The 21,272-nt window shown below is 32.2% G+C and overlaps 1 protein-coding gene, 1 long non-coding RNA gene and 2 pseudogenes across 2 annotated transcripts; 3 read left to right on the top strand and 1 right to left on the bottom strand.

Annotated features, from left to right (window-relative positions):
* The first annotated feature begins 442 nt into the window (after positions 1 to 442).
* On the top strand, positions 443 to 4,729 carry LOC129309541 (putative transferase At4g12130, mitochondrial; annotated as a pseudogene).
* Positions 3,968 to 4,481, top strand: LOC129308870 (putative transferase At4g12130, mitochondrial). Its single transcript, XM_054950246.1, has 2 exons — positions 3,968 to 4,067; positions 4,237 to 4,481. The coding sequence occupies exons 1-2, from the start codon at positions 3,968 to 3,970 to the stop codon at positions 4,479 to 4,481; spliced, it is 345 nt and encodes a 114-aa protein (XP_054806221.1).
* A 3,071-nt stretch (positions 4,730 to 7,800) lies between the features above and the next one.
* On the bottom strand, positions 7,801 to 12,574 carry LOC129307977 (glycerophosphodiester phosphodiesterase GDPDL7-like; annotated as a pseudogene).
* Positions 8,234 to 9,754, top strand: LOC129307978 (uncharacterized). The gene is made up of 3 exons (XR_008592520.1): positions 8,234 to 8,373; positions 8,826 to 8,993; positions 9,202 to 9,754. It is a non-coding gene; the product is annotated as an uncharacterized LOC129307978 (long non-coding RNA).
* Positions 12,575 to 21,272: the final 8,698 nt, after the last annotated feature.

Genomic DNA, 21,272 nt, shown 5'->3' with positions numbered 1-21,272 from the left:
GGGCGATTGGTTGTGGCTAGCATGGCAACTGGCGAAGGAAAACCAAAGAATGAGAAGCAAAGTGCCAAAGTGTAGAGGATGAGAGGATGAGAGGTAGCTCGCAGCTTGGCACACACTACACACTACTCAAGACTTGTTTAGGGCACAGTTGAGACTTTCACTGTCTCACACTTGGACGACAAACGAGCAGAGGCGCAAATCTTAGCTAATTACGTCATCACAAGTTGAATGCTTGGGCCTTAGTTTTGTCTTTTTTTTTTTTTGAAAAATTACACCCCAGCCCAGACGACAAATGCACCCCAACCCAGCATTGAATTTCTTTTTTAAATATAAATGGATCGATATAGGCCACTCATAACCTTACCCATTACTCGCTTGTTTATTAATATATGACTGTATACCTGCCCTTAAAATAAATAGGCATGGATTGACCCGTTTCAATATAGGTCGGGGGTATGTGGGTTTTCAAGTAAATTGCACACCTCTAGTTGAAATTAAGCCGCCGCGTCGATTAATGAAATTATCCCTTTTTCTTGGCTCGCCAAACTCCAATCGACCTCACCCAACGCGCAACCTCACGCCGCTTCTCCAGCCTCCGGTCATCTTCCATCTCTCCACCTCAGGCCGTTGCTCCGCTCACATTTTTCGCCTAGTGGCGGTGGTCAATCGCTAGTTAAAGCTCAAAGTGGCGATCGCTTTCGGCCGTTCGCGTTTTCGCCTTCTTGGGTCGCTCAGTGCCTCAGTCGAGCTCAGTGCCTGTCAAATCTTGACTCTCATCATCGTATTTTGAAGAAAGTGTGAACGCTGGACCTTGCGTCTTGCTGCCTTTGCCTACTTTACATCATGAACGTGAACATTATCTTCGGCCAGCTCACTAAAAGGAGGGACTTGTTCGGTTCGTTGGCCGGCTTTTCTACTCAATCTTTTATCTGTAGTATGGCTTTCTTCTAGCTATTTATATTTGTCTGCAATCGTGAGTCTTTTCTGACTTTTGATGACCCATTGTTGCATTATGGCTATGGTGTCAGTTTGATGTGAAGTGAATCGACAGTTTTGAATTGTTATACTCATATATAATTGTGAACAAGGAATTTGTGTCTGTAAGATTAGTTCTCATCGACAATAATCTATGTTTTTCATGTCGCAAAAACAAATGACATTTCTTTGTGATTTGTGACTTTTGTTCCCTCCCCTACTAAATCCTATGCCACTGAGTTGATCTAGATTGTCTAAATTTATTGTATAATTTTTGTCTGTTTCAAAGTTCTCGAAAAGTACCCCACTGGCTCCGTCTCCAAGCTTCAACATATCCTCACCAGCATTGGCGAGAAGCTAGAGCCTGCTAAGTTTGATGAGTGAATCAGGGAATTCAACGTGGGTTCTGATTGTAAGATCCATTACGAGGATTTCATTACTAGAATGGTCGCTAAGTGAGATTGTTTTGCAATTTGTCTTGCTTAAGTGCTTCTGTTCAATGTTTGCTTGAGTAATTGGCTGTCTCTTCCTTCTTTCTTCTTTCCCTTCCTTTGCTGTATTTCCTAATTTAGGTCCGTATGGGTCTTTTGTCTGGGTTGTATTATGTTATTTCCGCTTTTTTCCATTTCGTTTTGGAACAAATTAACCGAGCTATGCTAATTGTAACCTGGAAAAGTTAGGTCTTGAAGAGTTTCAGCTTTCCTTGGGTAACAGTCAGTCTTCATGGTCCTTCAATTTGCTTTCTTGAATTTGTTTGGCTTATTTTGTATGATGAGATCTAATGATTATGGATGTTGTAATGGACTAATTGGTGCTTATCTTTACATGTAATCCATTCTGCATTATCATGTGAAACCTCTATCAGTGAAATGGAATGATTCAGTATGCTGTATTCTCAACACTTCTGATGCACAGCGTGGAAGCATAACACTTCCTTAAGGTTCAATTGAGGGAGTCTAATTGAAAGGATCCAAGTCCTTCACCATCTTCGCTCCAACAAAATTATCCTTGCCAACTCAGAGAATGTGGAAGCAATGAATCATCTCAAAACCTATATAATATTTCCCAAATCCTTTGTGTGCAATTGCAGAACCTTCCATCACACCTCGCCAAAACAATTTCCTGACCACGAAACCCATTTCAAACATGCTATGGTCTCTCTCCCCAAGTTGCGGCCAGTTATCCGATTCCAAGGGCCTGACACCTTGAAGTTCCTTCAGGGGCTGGTAACCAACGATGTACACATGTTTGGTGAACCCATTAGTGAAAAAACCGCTAAGTTGCCTGCACCTAATGTGCCAGTTGTGTCAGCTCTGCCTGTATATGCTGCGCTTCTAACCCCTTAAGGCCGATTCCTTTATGATCTTTTTCTCTATAAGCCGCCTAGGCCTGAGACGAAGCTTGATAAGACTGGAACAGGACCTGGGACTGACTCTGATGAACAGTTTAATTTATTTGCTGATGTGGATGCTTCAGTATTAGATGAACTTCTGGAAACCATGAAGAAGTGAGTTTCTTGTCACTATAAGTTTATTCACTTATTGTTCATCACAGCTTTTAATGAGGTTTTGAAACCTGCCAATCAGTTGTTAAGATTGATTTTTTTTTTTAAGCTTTGCAAAATGTTACCTTAATTATGGTTATTGATTTGTCTCTATGAATCTAATTTTTGAAGAAGTTAAGTTACTGCAAATTCTGCTTTGTATGTTTACTATTATGTCTTCTCTCAAAGAAATTTTTTAAAATTCAGTTTAGAAATCTCGGATCTAGCAACTTTTAGTTCAACTATCATTTTGCTTATGAAATGTGTCAAATGTTGCTGCTTCTGTGTTACTGATGCGAGGGTTAGAAGATGAAAGAATTTAAATCATCTATGATCAGGATTCTGAGATAATATTATTTGCATTTTTCCCCCTTTGTTTTAGCACGCAAGTTCTGTTGCATTGGGTTTGGCTACTACTAAAATACATGTGTTTAGTGATTGTTTTTATTAGATTTACTTGGGGGAAAAACTAACTTGCAAGATTTGACAGTTTTGATTAATATTATTAACTTATGTTTTATAGAACTTGAAAAATTTCCTATTTACTTTAGTTGGTAACTAGGCAAGTTTTTTTTTATACATGATACAAAATTTGAAGGTTGAGTCACATTTTTCATGGGATATGAATAAGGCTTGCTATAGATTTGAGATCAATAACGTAATATTGGTAATATGAAAATAATTACATCCAGCCACTTATTGGTAGGATATCATAAGTTAAATTGATTTGCTGTGTCATTTATTCCTGTTATGAAGCTTGATGAGTGGTTAGGTTACATAAGAGGAAGACTTTATGACATGCTAAGCATCTAGATTTCAACATGGTCAGAGCAAGTCATGTTACACAATTTGTTTGTAAATTAATCAGAAAACTTACAAGATTGTATTGCAGAAACCTAAAATTTTGGTGCCACAGATTCTGGTTGAGGTCTAAGGTTGAGATTGATAATGTCACTGAAGATTTCTCATGCTGGCAACGCTATGGTCCTGCCCTTTCTGAGAAGCTGCCAGATGCGGATGAACCAGAGGACGCTTATGTTGGCTGGGGTGCTGGTTTGGATCGTTCTGCAACATCAGCTTTGTGCGGGAATAATCTTGGGTGGCAATGGTTTAAGGACCCTCGATTGGACTGTCTTGGTTTTAGAGGGATCTTCCCATCTAATATAACACGTAAGTTATCTTTTTTTTTTTTTAATCCTCTTTGTAAGATTTCTATCATATATGGCTGCAATCTTTATCATTTCAACTATTTACAGTTATCTTGCTTAATTAATTCCCCCTCATTTAACCTGTTTCAGCACCTATGGTTGAGGTTGACAAAGAAACAGATGAAGAGAATTATCTTTTTTGGAGAATAAAATGGGGAGTTGCAGAGGGATCAACTGAGATCAAAATGGTGGACATTTATTTCTAACAGTAATCATTTTTTGGGTCAATCAATCCGTTGGTATGTTAAATGTTGCAAATTATGTCCAGGTGAGGCAGTACCACTTGAGTATAACCTTGCAGGCCTCAATGCAATTGGTTTTGACAAAGGTTGCTACGTGGGGCAAGAGCTCATAGCTCGGACGCGTCATAGAGGGGTGATTCGCAAGTGTATAATACCTTCAAGATTTATCACTAATGATGGTAAATGTAACGTTTCAGGACTTGCTTGGCTTCTGTAGGATTATCTATTTTAGAGATCTACTGAGCTGTTTTTTCTTTTGATCCTCCAGAAGTAGAAGACAAAGTTACTTCAGGCTCAGAAATAATTGACCCTACGAGTGGCAAGAAAGTTAGTTTCGTCAATACCACCTTTGGATGTTGTGGGCTGGGACTTTTGCGAATGGGGGCAGCTTTTAAAGGTCAGAGCACTTTATCTGTAGAGGGTCAAGATAATGTGAAGCTTGAGGCTGTTCGACCAAAATGGTGGCCTTCTGAGTGGCTTGAAGGTCAACGACATCACACTGCTTTTGCCTAGGATATTCAAGGCCTTGCCGTTATTCAATCCTTGAACACCATTATTAGCCTCATCAAAACTATATTTGGAGAGACACGAAGATGGCTGTGGGGGTTTTCTTGTGAAATAAGTTTCAGTAAGGGAATTGTGGTCTACCGCTTTGCCTTTGAGTTCTGGCAAGAACTTAAAGGGATCTGAATAATTTTGTACAGAGATATTAGAAACAAATCATGTTTCGAAGATTTTTTAGCTGGCCTATCTTGAACTTATATTTTGTCAATTGCTGGTAGGAATGAGGATGGCATTCACCATGGAAAGTTGAATAAATTCATAATAAATCTATTGGTGTTTTCATTGCTTTAATGTCCACTGAGGAAGATAATAATATTAAAGCCAAAAATGTGAAAGCCGATTGTTAATACATGCTTCTTGAATGAATTGAAATTAACAGAGAACGGCGGATTGAAATTAATCTAGACTTGGTGTAAATAAGCTTCAAACTTCTTTAGATTTTATGGACTCATGTTCTCAAAGCCTGACCCTTGACTTCGTGACCTTAGAGTTAACCTTGCAAAAATTAAGGACCTTTAAATTTTTTTTAAATGTCTTTCTTTTCTTAAATAAATACATAAAATATAACAATAGTAAATGTCATGAAGTTCCTAATTCAAATAATAAATATTAGAAAATTAGTTGGTAAAAAAATGTATATTAGACAATTAAAGTGTCAAACCATTATCCCAAGCTAAATAAATCAAACAATTCTTCTCTAAATCTCAATAAGACAACTTAAAACACGTAAGACAACTTAAAAAAAAAATCTCAAGTTATGTGTGTGTGTAAGTATAAAAATAAAATACTCTCTTAGTAAAAAAATATATATTTTAGAAATATTAATAGACAATATAAGCTAAATCATTATCCAAAGTACAAATCAAACAATTTTTTAAAATTTAAATAAATAAATCATTTTAAAAACTAAACAAACCATACCATTATGCTAAGCAGTATGGGCTTGGCCTTTATAGGTTCAAACCCTTAAGCTCAATTTCTCAAAAATTAATTGATTTATGAAGTCTAACTCTTTTGCAAAAGTCTCAGGGCCAAGCCTATAAGCCCGTTATTGTTGTTGTTTAGATTTTTAAAAATTAAAAATTTTAATTATAATATTTCATATTTTTAAAATATAAATTATAATATTATAAAATTAAAAATAAATAATAGAAAATATAATTTTAAAGCATAAACATATATTTTAAATTTTAAATTTAATTTAAAAAATGAAATATTTTATTCTTTTAAAGTTAAAATGAAAAAGGGCTTAAAAGAGCTACCCAAGTTGGTGCTCATTTTTTTTCAGGGCTTACTAGGACCGAACTTCAAAACTCAATTTTCTTAAAAAATATCATTTAAAAACTCAAACTCTTTTTAAAATGATCTTAAACAAGCGAACTGTTAGGCATATGCAAAGTCTTCTCCACAAGGGGAGCAAAAATGGAAGGTTCAAAATAGGGCAAGTTGTGTAAATGGCATTAGGCAAAGTGGCTCGAAATTTGCTTAGCTATTATATGCAAACAATGTTATTGTCCAAAAAGCTGATTGCTGAGATTGATAAAGAGTGCAAACACTTTTTGTGAGGTGAAACTAGTGAGAATAAGAAGTTACTTTTGCTTGCTTGGAAGGATAAGATAAGAAGAAAGGAGGTTTAGGCATCAAAGATCTTAAGATCCAAAAAAAGCTTTCATCTTCAAGCTTTGTTGGAAGTTTCTTAACAATGATAAGTCTCTTTGGGTCCAGGTGCTAAAAGCTAAATATAAGTGTGGTGTTGGTGCTGTACCAATAATGAAAAAGAAGGCAAACGTGTCACTGACTTGGAAAAGTATTGTTAACTGTTGGGAAAGTTTTACTTAGGGAGTGGGGAAGAGAGTTGGCAACAATCAATCTATAAAGTTCTAGATTGATTTGTGAGCTCCTTTTGATGTACCCCTTAGCTCGTCTAGCTATGAATGATAGCTTTGAGGTAGAGGCACATGTTGATGAGAATAGTGGTTGGAAACTTGACAAAATGGGGTTGTGGCTACCTAGTAACATGTTTACAGTATTGCTCATACTCGTAGCCCGAGAGTTAAGAGAGGAGAGGATTCATTTATATGGAAACCATCTTCGGATTGTAATTTTAACATTTCTTCTGCATATAAATTTCTAGTTACAAGTACACCATCAATGGCAGGAGAGATTTAGAATAAGATCTGGAACTAGAATGGACAAGAAAAAATAAAGATTCATGTGTGGCTTTTGGCTCAAGATAGATTACACAGGACTACATTAATAGTTCAACGTGGTTGTGGGAAATTTGATCGATGTCTGTGGGAGTGCAACCAAAGGGAAGTTGTAATGCACCTAGTTAGAGACTACTCGAGAGCCAAGGAACAATGAAAGAGATTAATCAAAGCTAAGGCGTGGCGTAATTTTAAGAATTACAATAGAGTAGACTGGGTACTTTGGAATTTGAAACACTCTATAGAGAATGAAAATACAAGTCAATTACCTTAGAATGTTTTATTTGGATATGTTTGTTGGGATCTCTAGTGTTCTAGATGTAAAAAAGTGTTCTCACCAGAGGAGGAGATGGAGGAGAAACAACACCTTGACATTATTTGAAGGGTGCAGAATGATCTAAATTTGCAAATATCTTTATCTACAAAATTCCACGTGAAAAGAAGAAGTAAAAGTCAGTCGATTAGGCCTAAAGGTTCTGCTGTGAGGCTTGATATAGACGGATCATATAAAGAAGATATCTCTAGATGTGGTGGTGTATTAAGAAACAACTTTGCCAATTAGGTTGCTGGATTTAATTCAAATGAGAGAAACTTTTCCTTGACCATTACTGAAATTATTGCTATTATCTAAGATTGAAATTCTGTTCACAAATGGATCTCCATCACATTAATGCATTTATTGATTGTGCAGAGACATTGAATCTTATCACTTGGTCTTATTTATCCATGCATCCCTTTAGAAATCTTATTAGTTATGCTAGATTCCTTTTGTTTAAGAGTAGTTTTGTTACACTTTCATTGATGTTTAGGGAGACTAATGTTTGTGCTCATATGTTAGTCACTAATAGACCTAATTTATTAGGATCTTTTTGTTCTTCAACTTTGAATCCAACAAAAAAAAAAAAAGTGGCTCGAAATTTTCAGGTTGATGAGCTTATCAACCTCTCGACGAAATTTTCAGCTTCTACCGGCACACCGAACACTCTAGTTACGTTGAAGCATCTCTTGCCATTTTTTTTTTTTTCAAGCATGAATTGGATTTCACTGTATCCAACACGATCTAAGAAGAAAGAATCTTTTGTTTTTTCAGGTTCAAAACCATATCCAAAGAAAATAGATACATAAATCCATCGCCATACGAATTTATAATGATAAATATGCGAAATCTATATTACATGGATTCAGCTATAGTACAGGGGTTCGGCAAGAAAAGTAATACTATAGTACAGTCAGGTGCATATGAGCATGGCAAAATCGATGCCGAGCTAATAAGAACTACAGCATCATCGTCCAACAGTTTGAGCATCATAGCGCACCAAACACCAGAATAGATGCTGCTAGGGTAAGACCAAGGCTTGCAACATTTGTCCAGGCTGCTGAATGAGATGATGGTGCTGCCGGACCTGGTGCCGTCGGAGCTGTAGCTTTTGGTAAACTGATAGCAGCTGGAAGTGGTGGTTCAACAACTTCTGAAACCTCAAGAGGTGGGCGTGGTGATTCTGCTGGTGGTTTCATTGCAGGATCAAGTGAATTGAGTAGATCTCCAGGGCTTACTTGTGAAAATACAAATCCTCCCGGTGAAGATGGGTTAGAATCGCTACATGCGCTCCCTGTATTGCATTTATTGCACGAAGGTTAATCAATATGTGAAATTGTATATTTGTTTGTTTCTTGTGATGAATGATGCTATATGAGTAAGATTGGGAGAGTAGGCAAGGGGAACTGATGGTTAAATAGCATGATTTTTTGTTCTCTGTCGCAGAGAATTTCTTCTTATGTTTTGAAATTAGATGATTTTACAATGTGATGGAGGGATGACATGGAAAGATATTGAAAAACTCGGTTCAAAATATTTTGTTACTAACAAAGAATAGATTTCATTGAATATTTCCCACTTCCAGATGTATTTTCAAAGACACATCTTGATTATTTTTGAACGTTTGTCTTGTTATGTTTCATTAAGAATTAAAATGTGGAGAATTCTTTTTAAAACTTTTTGGTGGATAATATTTTTTTTTAATTTTAAAATATTGGAGGGCAAAATACTTCTTTTCTGCAATTTTGTCCCATGTCTATGTGGTTGCAGGGAGTGAGACTTACACAAGAATCGACTAGCAGTGCCTGGAAACTCAGTTACGACCCCATCAACTTTAATAACTTGGAAGAAAGTGCCAATTTCCATAAGAGGATCTGCTACATAGTCAAATGGCAGGGTGGAGTACTCATTTTTCATGAGATGGACGAACACTGTGAGGTTTGCTGCTTTCATCTCTTGAACAATACTTGTCACCCCTGTAGTGAAGAAATAAGACACTCTAACAATACTTGTCTTAGGAAGATTTACTGCATCCGCATACTTCTTGATTTCATCCACTGTCTGCTTTGGTGCATCCCCTATTGCATCGTCAATTAGGTACACTGTTTTGTAAATGGGTTATCCTTAAACTTGGCAAGCACTGCAGTGTCAACAGATTGGATCAGAACTTGTTTTGTGGAATTCTTGTCCAAGGTTGCATTGCTCAGGGCTGCACTCACAGAACCTACTATGTCAAGACCCTTCTTTGATGCAAGGTAGGCAGCATTCTGTTAACAATGGGTTAACATAAATTTGGATTAGGAAGGATGGGAAGGAGGGATGTACATATTTAATTTGGAATAAGTTCAATGAAAAGATCTTGGTTAAATCTTCCCTTCGCTTATTTTCAACCCAAACACAACTTCAAGGAGAAACGCTTCAGGGAGTTGAAAAGTTTCTCACCTGTATGTCGATTAAAATGCCAGTGGGTGCCTTTGCCTTGGCAAACTCCAGAAATTCAGCTAGGGTAACAAAATTACCACTATTCTTGTACCCTGGGTTCCTCAAAAAGTTACCATTATTATCAGCGAAAGGGCTAACCATTTGAGCTGAAACAAGAAATTTACAAAGTAAGTTCAATGTTCAAATATAGTAGAGGGTAGCATGTATTTATGTGAATTGAGTTTCTTCTAGTTCTATAGAAGCGTATTACGTCTCAATGTTTGAATCTCGCTCCATGTAAGATCAAAGGAGAAAATCCCTTTCTGTGATTGAATTTCTGGGACATTGGAAGTTAGAGGCAAGAATTTTGTCATTGCAGTGGTGCTTGCCATTAGGTCTGCACTACCCATGCAGAAGGCAACTCCATCTTTTGTCATTTGAACTGAGCAGTCTATAATGTCAGCCCCATCATCTACTGCTTTCTGATATGCAAGATCTGTGCTTCCTGGATAAATACCAGCTGCTCCATCGTGGCTTATGACCAAAGATGGTCCTGCAAATGCATATTGAGATATTATAGCTTGTCATTGATTTGTCCTTTTTTTATAATCTTAGCTTCTCTAATTTTGAAGATTAGCAGTGCACCTTTATTTTGCTTGTCATTGTTTGATAAGCATGCTGCAAAATGAATAAAGATGTCAGGATTTGACTTGAGCTCAGCACAGGTTGGTGGTCTCCCAAGATTTGCTAATAAATAAAAGGCTAAAGTTCAATGATCTTACCAACAGCTTCCGATGCTGTAGAAGGGAAATCAGTGATAAAACCATCAACAGAATCACTGTTGCTGATAAATTGCAGGTATTCCATAGAAGGATCATAGCTATAATTATAATTTGAGATCATGTCATTAGCAAAACCATAAACATATACTTCGAGCCCTAATTTGTGAGCATCAGCTACAAGTGTTGAGGGTGGCCCCAAATATTTATCTGGTTTTACTGGCCAGATATAATCTTTCGGGACCATTATCCCCGATGCATATGACTTGATAGCTGCAAGATCCTTCACTATGGTGCCATATGTCTGCTTGGTTGTGGGTTCAACATCAGTAGCAGCGTGAAACTGGAAGATAACCTTAGGAGCTGGCTTTTTCACTAACCCATTGATGGTTTTCAAGAAACCAATTTCTGCAGATGAAAGGAAGTCTACTTTTACTGCTCTCAATGTGTCTGTGACGTAATCTACCACCTTTATTCCCAGTTGGGTGTAGAATGCTTCATACTACAGAAGAAGGATGAATTACTATCACACAGTGCTAAAGAATTTTGAATCTTGAATTTTCACATTCATTTGGAATCGGGGGAGGAGAGGAGAACCTGAACATTCAACCAGAAGATGGAGATATTATAACTTCGCAAGCTATCAGGAGTGGCAATTGGGAACAATCCATCATACTGGTCCGGTCGAGAAAATATTGACTGACTTACTGTACAAGGCATGTAAAGAACAAAAATATTAACTCAGAGCCTTAAATTGATAAGTACATGCTACAAGCAACGTGTCAAATTCTATCTATTCAATGGCCTTTCACCGAGGCATCATCAGGTATGTGATTCCCAAGCATGACGGTTCTAAATCTTGTAGTTGATTGGCCATAAGATTTTTTAACCATAAAACATACGTAATGTGCTGAGGAATTGTTATTCACAAAGAATCCAACATTAAGAGAGTATCCTGTTGCTAACAATGGCATTGTATATCTCTATATACTTCTTTATGGTTATAGCATGGATTTTTTTTAAAGGACATGAATGATACTCAGTCATCATAGTGAGGACGAGAAATTGTTTTCAAGACTCACATGAAACATTCTGGTATAGCGAATCAGCAGTATATGCCACTGAAAACCATCCTGTGATGTCCTTGCCATAAAAATTGAATGTTTTTCGGCCTTGAGGGTCAAAGCCTGCAATATTTGTCGCATTGTCAAGCTTAATATCTGTGAGGCACAGGCCAGACCCATCTTTTGTCATCTGAAGGTTGCACAAGAAACCCAAATTTGGCACACTAAAGGCCTTTCCCATTTCAATGGCCAATTCACTTCCTTCTGGGAAAAGTCCTGATAACCCGCCACGCCCAATGACCAGGGGCTGATTGCCTACATGCAAGTTCACAAGAAGTCATACTAGCTGAATGTTTCATAATTCTCTTGGAAATGATGGTCATGTGACACACACTTTAGTTATACTTGATTGTTTGATATATATGTCCATCATGACAATATTGTTATCTTGCAATGGGGATCCAAATTTTTGCCAAAATGTGAAAGCTTTTGTTAGTTTGTAATTCTAAAAGGTAAAGAGTTAGAGAAACAAAATCCCCTGAATACCGCTTAATGTTGACCACTTTCGAGCAGGGACAACAGGACCAGGAGTTTGTGGGGATTTTTGATGCTGAGCCACTGTGCAGTGGAACAACAAGGAAATGAAAATCAAGCCTTTAATCATTTTGTTCGTGACCTGACACATTCAAAACCCATTGCAGATGTCAATCGAATAATATTAAGAAATTCAAAACACATTAATAATTTCATATAAAACAAACACCCTATGCTCAATCAGATGATTTAGATAAATTATGAGAAGAATAAATTGTCTCATAAATGCTCGCTTAACTATCATTTTTTATTGGAAAAAATGGTTTGTTTTCCATCTGTCAAAAATTTTCTTTTATTTAAAGAAAAGATATTGTGAAAATGCATAACCCGAAATCAAAAATAATGATAATGTTGAGAAGACTTGAAGCTTGAAGAAAAAGAAATTAAATTTATTTTGAATATAACCACAAATTTGATGAACAAACTCAAGAAACATGAAAACCCAGAAGCATAATGACTTAATGAGAAGAACAAAACAAAAGGTGATTATTAAGCATGATTTAATAAAAATTATACCTGGAGTGCCAAAATCATACTTAATTTAATTTTGCTGCATGGATGAAACAGACATTCCCTCTCAAGTTTCTGGTAGAACCTTCAAGGGAATGTGGGCATAAAACGAAAAAGAGAAAGGGAGAAATAGGTTTGATTGATGAGTAAAATTGACTCTCAAATAATAATTTCTATTCTCTTCCTCTCCTTTCCCTTCTTTATAGGTGGTTTGTATCTTCTTCCCAATGATAACCAATTGCTATTTACTATTTTTGGGATCAACATTTATTTCTGTGCTAATTTTGGTTTATTTGTTGCAACTTGTTCATCATGTAATATGGTTGAAACTTTTAACCTTAATTTACATCAACATTGTTAACAACGTACGTGGCATTTGGTTTTTCAGTATCAGCATTAATTTCATTAGTTTGCATTTTTCATTTTCTGATATTAGTGAAGCAATTGTTGGGAAAAAGAAATGAAGGAACTATTTTTTTTTTCCTTCTCACACAATCACATTCGACAAACATCATTACTGAATAACTAAATAGGATCTAAATATATGCCACAGAACATAAATTCAAGTTAGTTGTTATGATTTAACAAATTTTCATCTATAAAGAGATATTCCCATTTCTCTTTATTTATTTACTTATTTTTAAAACCGTAAAGGTGGGAAATCAGTTTTGCAGTTTCCAAAAAGAAAAAAGAGATAAATCAACTTTTGGTCCTTGCCTTTAGCCTTTCTATTAATTTGATTCTTTAATTTTAATTTCTATCATTTCAATCATTAATGTTTGTTTTAATTATCAACTTCTTCCTTTAAATTTTGCAAGACAAAATAGCTCTAGAAAAGCTAATATGAAAATTGGATTGCTAGCATGAAATATACGTATGGATTAATTAAAACATATTAGCTAAATTTGTCAAGTCCTAATTACTTATCTGTTATTTATTTTATTATTTCATTATATTGTCATCAGTATCGTGTAAACTTGGTAGATTTGATTGATGTATTTTATTTAATTCACACGTACATTTCACATCATCTATTTAATTTCTATATCAGCTTGTTTTAAAACTATTTTGTCTTACAAAATTTAAAAGAATAGCTCGATAATTAAAACAAACATTAAGGATTGAAATTTGAAATGATAGAAATTATAGTCAAGGAATTAAGTTGACAAAACCCCCAAACCTAAAAAACTAAAAGTTGCTTTATTCTGAAAAAAATATGCACATGTTTAACAAACTTTTTTTTTTTTAAATATGGTTCAACAACTGTCTCCTAGATATTGAATATATGGAAATACAATAGAACAAAGTAGTTAATATGTGATACCTTTCCAATTCCAAATTAAAACTTTAATTTTCGAATTCCATATACAATTTATATTTAACTCCATGTATATTAAAAAAGACAAGAAAATTAGTACGTTTTTACTATTATTGAATACAACATAAATAAACATGATTAAGATTCTAGTTTGATTTTAAATTAGGTTGTGAGCTTATGCTTGTTAGAGTATATCATTTATGACTTATAAATGATACAACTTTTATGAATTTTATAGAATATGTAGATTTATATGATATAATGAGATTAGAATAAAGGACATGTAACTTTACAAATGATTAAGGGCATTTTTTGCCCACAAAATATTTTGACATAAGCACCAAATATCTTAAACTATTTATTAGAGTAATGTTGTCATTTGGATTAAAGAACATTAACATTGATAATTGATAAGTGCATATTTTATAATTAAATACATATAAATTTTGGTTTGAATTTATTTATAATTATTTAGATTTTATTTTTATTTATTTAATATTTATATATTTTTCTTCTATTATTTAATTATAAGATGAAAAGAAATTTTAATATAAAATTTATTCATATATTTATTTTTTATATTATGCAAGAAAATTATTAAAAAAAGAAGAAGGAAAGAACATGAAGATAGGAACAGATAAAAATATAAGTCAAATCTATCTATAAATATACAGATGAGGAAAGACGCGTGCACTGAAGGAAAAGAAGAAAATAAAATAAAAGATTATACCTAATATATATATATATATAAAAGGGACGCGACGGAGGAAGCAATTGTCACACGTGCGCGCGCGCGCGCGCGCGCACATATATATATAGAGACACCAAAGATTCCGGTGATGCGACATGATTTGAGCTACAGGACGCGATTTTCAAAGGAGTAAAAAAGGCACAACAAAAGATAAAATATTATACATATATATATATATATATATATATTTTAGAGTCTCACGGTGAACTAAGAAAGGAGAGCCCTCAGTTTGAATATAAATACCAAGGTATGTTAAATCGGATCAATTATTGAACCGATCATAGTACTGGATCATGAATAAGTGATTCAATTAGGGTTGAACCGGGAGGTTAAATCAGTAGCAAACCGGTCATGATTAAAATAATACAATTTAGATAAAAAGACATTAATTATAAAAAATTTAACCAAATCCAACCAATCAAAATCTAACAATAATAAAATACAACACTTTAAATATCTATTATTACAATTACAACTCTTCAATCTCAAAAATCTAGAGAAGAGATGGAGATAAAGTTGGAGAAGAGACGGAGATTGAGCTGGAAAAGAGACGGAGAGTCAAAGACTAAGCTGGAGAAGACATTAATTATAAAAATATCTACCTCTAATTTTTCATTTTTTGACTTTAGTTTCACTTTTTTTTGTTATCTTATTTCTGAACTCAGCACTCTGAAAAATCAAAAATGAAAAAAAAATCCCCTAAAACGACATCGTTTTAGAGGTTTTGTCTGAAAAAATAATAACCCGGTTAACCCCAGGTTATACCAGGTTGAACCTGAATTGATCAGGTTACACCGGTTCATTCCCTCATTGGTTTAGGAGTAAACCCAGACCGGACAAGGGACAGGGTCACCGGTTTTTTAGTTGACCCAGCCGGTCCAGTCCAGGTTTCAATACCATGATAAATACCCCTCCATCAAGAAAAAAATTATCCAATAACTTATCTGATATTTTAAGAATTTTTTATGAAATATTTGGAGCTGTAGCTATATTTAAAAGTTAAAACTAAGATCGTTGAGGATTTTTATAAATTATAATTATTATTTTTCATTCTTTAATTTTCTCTATAATCATTTTTTATGATTGGAGATTTTAGAATAGTATCATTTTATTTCATTATGTATTTCTAAATTATTTGGTTAGGATAGGGATGTAGCCCATTTAGGGGCTAGTTTTTTATTTTCATTGTTTTTGACTCTTTGCATTTGTATTTATGAATATTTTTACTTTTTTTAATTATGTTTATTTCTCTTATTTTATATTAATTTTATGACTGGCCACCATTTAATCAAATTTATGGATAATCTTGATGGATTGAGAGGTGAAAAGAGAACCTAGATCTAGAGAAATAAATATAAATAACTAGATTAGGGATAGTTTTAGAAATTTGTGGTGATTTAAATTATAGATTCACAATTTAATTAGTTGCTTAAGTATTGTGGGATCGAATTCAACCATAACTAAAAAGGAACTAATAATTTAAAAAAAATATTAGAACACTTTAAAAATAGTTATCACTATAATTGATTAAAGAATCAACTTAAAGGGTAAACTAAAAACTAACAACCTATAAGGTGAATCTTAATCCTCAACACTTTAAGTGATTGTGTTTTCATCATCATTATTTTCTTGATTTATTTTTATTATTTATCTTTTTATCAAATTACTCATTTTATCAATTCTTCTCGAATCATTAATTATTTAAATTAGTAAAAGCGTAATTTTTTTGTGAGTTCAACACTTGAATACTCTAAATAATTTATTACTGTAATTTCATACACTTGCCGATTAATCATTAACTTTAAACTGACTTTGGATTGAACATTTTTGCTCCTAATTAAAATATTTATATAGAAGTAATTGATACCTTAGAATTCAATAGTGTAAAGTAATTAACATTTAACATTTCTATTTTTGTTTTAACCAAAACATGTGATGATCATGTTTAAGGTGTCAGATGGCGTGGCAATTAGGTACTAATCATTAAAAAAAAGTTAGTCAATATTCATGATAACTAATGACAAAACTACATGCAAGCAATGTGGGCACATGCCCTTTCTCACTTAGAAAAATTTTACATAAAAGGTGTGAAATTTTAAATTTTGCACCCTATCTTTTGAATATTAAATTCATTTTGATTTTTTCTCTAAACACAAGTCCAAAAATTTCAACTTTTTAACTCTAAGTTTAGTAATATAATAAATATATATGATTGATTTTCCAATTATTACATTATTTTTAAAATTATTAATTTTTTTAAGAGAAAATTGCCCCCTAACCCAGGTCCTGCTCTGCCACTGTGATCAACTAACCATACTTTTACAGGTACTATCTGTTTATATGTACTATCTGTTATATAAATCTCAGTCGATTACTCCTCTAGCTAGTCAAAATATATATGAGGAAGGAGATCCTCTTCTCGTTCTTCTTTTTCATTTTCTTCTCCTTATCCAATTTGTACCCTTGAATAAAAAAAAAAGGTTCAAATTTAATTATTTTATAAAAAAATCACCATAATATTATATTAAAAAAATAAATAGATAATTTTAAACCATTAAAATTTAATCTGCATAGTTTAAAAGTACAATAAAATAAATAAAAAATTTAATTTTTTAAATTTTTTTATAATAATATATAAATGTGAACTATGAAGGTTAAATTTTAACAATTTAAATTTATTTTTATTTTTACATGATATTATGATAATTATTTTATAAAATAAATAAATCTGGACCATTCATTTTGAGAGGATAGGACCCCTATATATATATATATAGACATACATAATCGAGAAGCTGATTTATTAGCAAGACAATCATGATTTGAAGCTCCTGGTTTGTGCCCAAAAAAAAAAAGCTCCTGGTTTTTTTTTTTTTTCCAATTTCCCAATTGTGCTGCTTTCTTCGTTTAATTTCCTGTTATATATATATATATATATATAATTAAAAAAAACATCAATTTATAACAGTTTGGAATGACAAACCGTGTTCTTTCTTTCTTTCTTTTTTAATTGAAGAGCGTTAGTTGGTAAACCAAATGACAGTTATTTCATTTTTCATATTTTTCAGACAAAACACGTGGATCATGTTTTGATATTATCATTAATGTAAGCTAAGTTTTTTCTCCCTGATTGACCAGTGTTTTTTTTTTGGGCCCGAATGATTGACCAGTGTTAAATTAACATGTTATATATATACACTTCATCTATTAAAAAATATAAAGTATTTTTATATTTTAAGATGTAATTAATATATTTTTTTAAAATACCTTAATATATAAATTATTTAATTTTTATTTTTATGTAAAACACCTTATTAAATAAATATAAATACAAAAAGATAATATTAATTTAAAAATAATTAATTAATTTGAGAGAGAGAGATATTTAATCAAAAATACCTTCACTTTTCATATGGAAGCAGTAAATAAAAAACTCGTGACAATGTCGTTAATTGATCCTTATAGTAGTTAATACATTTTTTGACTGATAAATGCTTTGTTACCAAAACATTTGACACCTAAAATACTATGTCACAGTTTTTGATGAAAAAAAAGTAGGATGACAGTTACTCCACATTATTAAAATGGTAATTACTCCCTCTCAAATTATAAAACACTTTTAAACATAATTTTATATATCAATAAACTTCATTAAATACACTTAACAACTCTATATTTTCAAAACAAAAATATACAATTTTAAAAATATCCATCATTTAATATATTGAAAAGAGAAAGATGGAAATTAATTATAGAGAGAGAAAGGGTAATATTGAAATTGGTACATTTAATGAAATATTAATCTATTCAAAATGTCTTATATTTTGAGATGGAGAACTTTTTTTAAAAGTGCCTTATAATTTGAAACGAAGGGAGCACTTTTTTATGGATATTTTAGGACAAATATACCTTTATTTAACCCAAAACTAATACTATAAGGTTAACGATTTAGTGATTAATGTTAAAGTCTATTAGTTAAGGAAGACATTGTAAATTTTGATAATTGAAAGATAACATCACTTTAATAAATAGTATAAGAAATCAGTGCTCCTAGTCCTTGCTAACATTTGAACCCTTTCACAAAATTCTTTTGAAATATTGATTATTTGCAGCCCATTGAGCTTCTGAGCCTTGTAGACAATGATAGTTCTGATTTTCATCATCTTTGGTTCTTTCTCAGTTTGTCACTATCTTTATTTAAAGGGGAAAAAAAGAATTATTGTTTATTTGTTGTTTTATTTGTATTACTTGAATTAGTAATTCCAAAAGGCTTTTTTGACTGTCATGCTATGGGAAAAAAATATTTCCCAATATGCTTCGTCGTGAGGAGAATTTACCGTAATGCTACAATTTTTGTTTTGGGGCCAAAGTACACATTCAATTAAGAGAACAGAAGTATAGAGAGTTCACTGTACATAAAGGGCTAAAGCCAAAATATACAAAACCCTAATCCCAAAAAGTAAATACCGCCATAACAAATCTTAACAAAAAAAGAGTCAATCACGCTCCCACCGTTGGAAACACAAAAAGACATAAAAAACAATGGTAGAAAGCAAGGGATGGGGCTTCATTGAACCACCCCATCAGTCCCATCCCTTTTAACAAGATTGCTAACCAAAGAGCAGATTTCGCAGCACCATATGACCATTGCTGCAAGGTGAAAAACACAAACAATGGCAACAACCACCTTCATCCCTAAGCTGTACCGCCTAAAATTTAAATTTGGTTTGTACCAAACTAATTTATAATCATGGTGGATTGAAAATAAATTGACTTGACATGTACTGAGTTCTTCTTTTTTTCTTGTATTGTTAGATTTTAAGTTGATTTCATTTAAAGTGATTTTTCCTATATATATATATATATATATATATTGTCAGACCTACACCTGATTTTGCAATGCCCTGCCCTCCTTTATTTATTTATTTTTTGCCTCCTCCTTAAAATTTGCCCACTCAACACTCAACTGTTGTACGTCATCCAGCCTCTCACAATATTTTAATAATAAAAAGGTTAAATATAATTTGTTTGATGAATTTTTTTTGAGAAGTAATTTTATTCTTCCATTAAAGAACTGTCAGTTTTACCGTTTCAAATAAATTCCTAACAAATTTTAAGAAATCATATTATTATTATTTACAAATCTTCATACATAATTTACAAATCATTTATAAATTTCTGAAAAACTAATTTAAGTTATTAATATTTAAAAAATAATTTATAAATTTTAAATGAATATTTATAAAAACAATATTTAAATTATTAAATGTTAAAATATTTAATATTTTAACATGTTTTTATTAAAATAATTTTTTATTAAATTTTATTTTAATAATACTTAGGGTTCCCCGCGCTTTTGAATAAAATTGCTTCTCGACAAAATGGTTTAAGAAACATTGCCTCATTTACTAGAGTAGGAGAAAAAAATATTGCCCAACACTCTTGGAAAAAAATTCAAAGAGAAAAATAATCTTTAAAAGGAGTGGGTGAAGTTTTGGAAGGAGGAAAAAAATAAAAGGAAGGCGAGGACATGATGATATGTAGAAGAAATCAGTTTCGATGAAACCAACTTTTAATATGCCAACATGAGGGGGGAAAAATATGTGAAGCCAATTTATTTTCAAACCTGATTTCCAAGCCGAGTTTAAATTCGTAGCATTGTGGTCAATTCTCCCAGGGCATAGCATGTTGGAAAATAATTTTGGCAAAATAATAATAAAATTTTTTAAATTATATAAATAATATCTTAATCCATCCAAATGTTATAATTTTCTTACAGTCTTTTGAGATTTTTTTATTATTAAAGAATTAATGATTAAATTGTCCTTACTTCATATTTTTAATTGCCATTCACAAACTTTATTTTAAGATTCATAACTTTTCTTCTTAAAATTGTAAGAATTCAGTAATAATTTACAAGTTCACATTTAAAATCATGATATTTCTCAAGTGTTATAAATATCAATTGTCATTCATAAGTTTTGTTTTAAGATTTTTTTTAAATCATAAAATTTAACAATTTACAAGTTTGAATTAAGGATAATTTAATCATTTATATTAATTTTTTAATAATAAAAAAATTTTTAAAAATTTTAAAAAAATTATGACATTTTAAAAAATCAAAATATCAGTTATACAACTTAAAAAAATTTTTATTATCACTTTTTCAGTAATTTTCCTAAAGCATGCCGGTCAAAAAGCCTTCAAAAATGGTACTTCCGCCGCCGCAAATTTGAAATAAGATAATATTTACAAATTTATTTTTTTCAAAATAAAACATAAACTTTTAAAAATATTTTTATTTAATATAATTTTAAATTTATACACCTGATAATTATATTATAATTATTTTAATTTTCTCCTTATTTAAAAGATAATATTAAAAAATATTTTTAGCTTTATTTTTATTAAATTATTTTGTATTTTACAACAACAAAATATTTTTAAAATTGTTTTATACTAGGGGACATAGGGTTTTTTTTTTTTTGGTGGCCAAAGTTTTTTTTTTAATAATTTGATGCAAGTTGTCCTGCGTTATGTGTGTTTCTCTGTGTGCGTGTGTGTAATATTCTAATATGGCAACTCATGTGGAATGAGCTGTTAAAAAAAAAAAATTAATTTTTTAATTTTTTAACTTTTAACTCACTTGTAATCAATCTCTCAATTATGACTCACTGCGACTCGCTCCCTCAACTATAACTCACTGCGACTCAGTCCCTCAACTTTTGATTTACTTATAACTCGATCCTTATTTTTTAATTTTTTTAAAAATTTCTTATC

Source organism: Prosopis cineraria, unplaced genomic scaffold (assembly GCF_029017545.1).
Source record: "Prosopis cineraria cultivar Desert tree isolate PC_DT_omini unplaced genomic scaffold, ASM2901754v1 PC4, whole genome shotgun sequence".
In the NCBI taxonomy this organism is placed as follows: domain Eukaryota; kingdom Viridiplantae; phylum Streptophyta; class Magnoliopsida; order Fabales; family Fabaceae; genus Prosopis; species Prosopis cineraria.
Note: the sequence above shows the minus strand (reverse complement) of the source record. Positions and strands in the feature narration are given on the sequence as shown.

Bases quoted from the DNA above. Each gene is read 5' to 3' on its own strand.
- LOC129308870 (XM_054950246.1), top strand. From the start codon at position 3,968: ATGTTAAATGTTGCAAATTATGTCCAGGTGAGGCAGTACCACTTGAGT. The intron at 4,068-4,236 runs GCAAGAGCTCAT...TTGATCCTCCAG, and splicing joins GACAAAGGTTGCTACGTGGG to AAGTAGAAGACAAAGTTACT.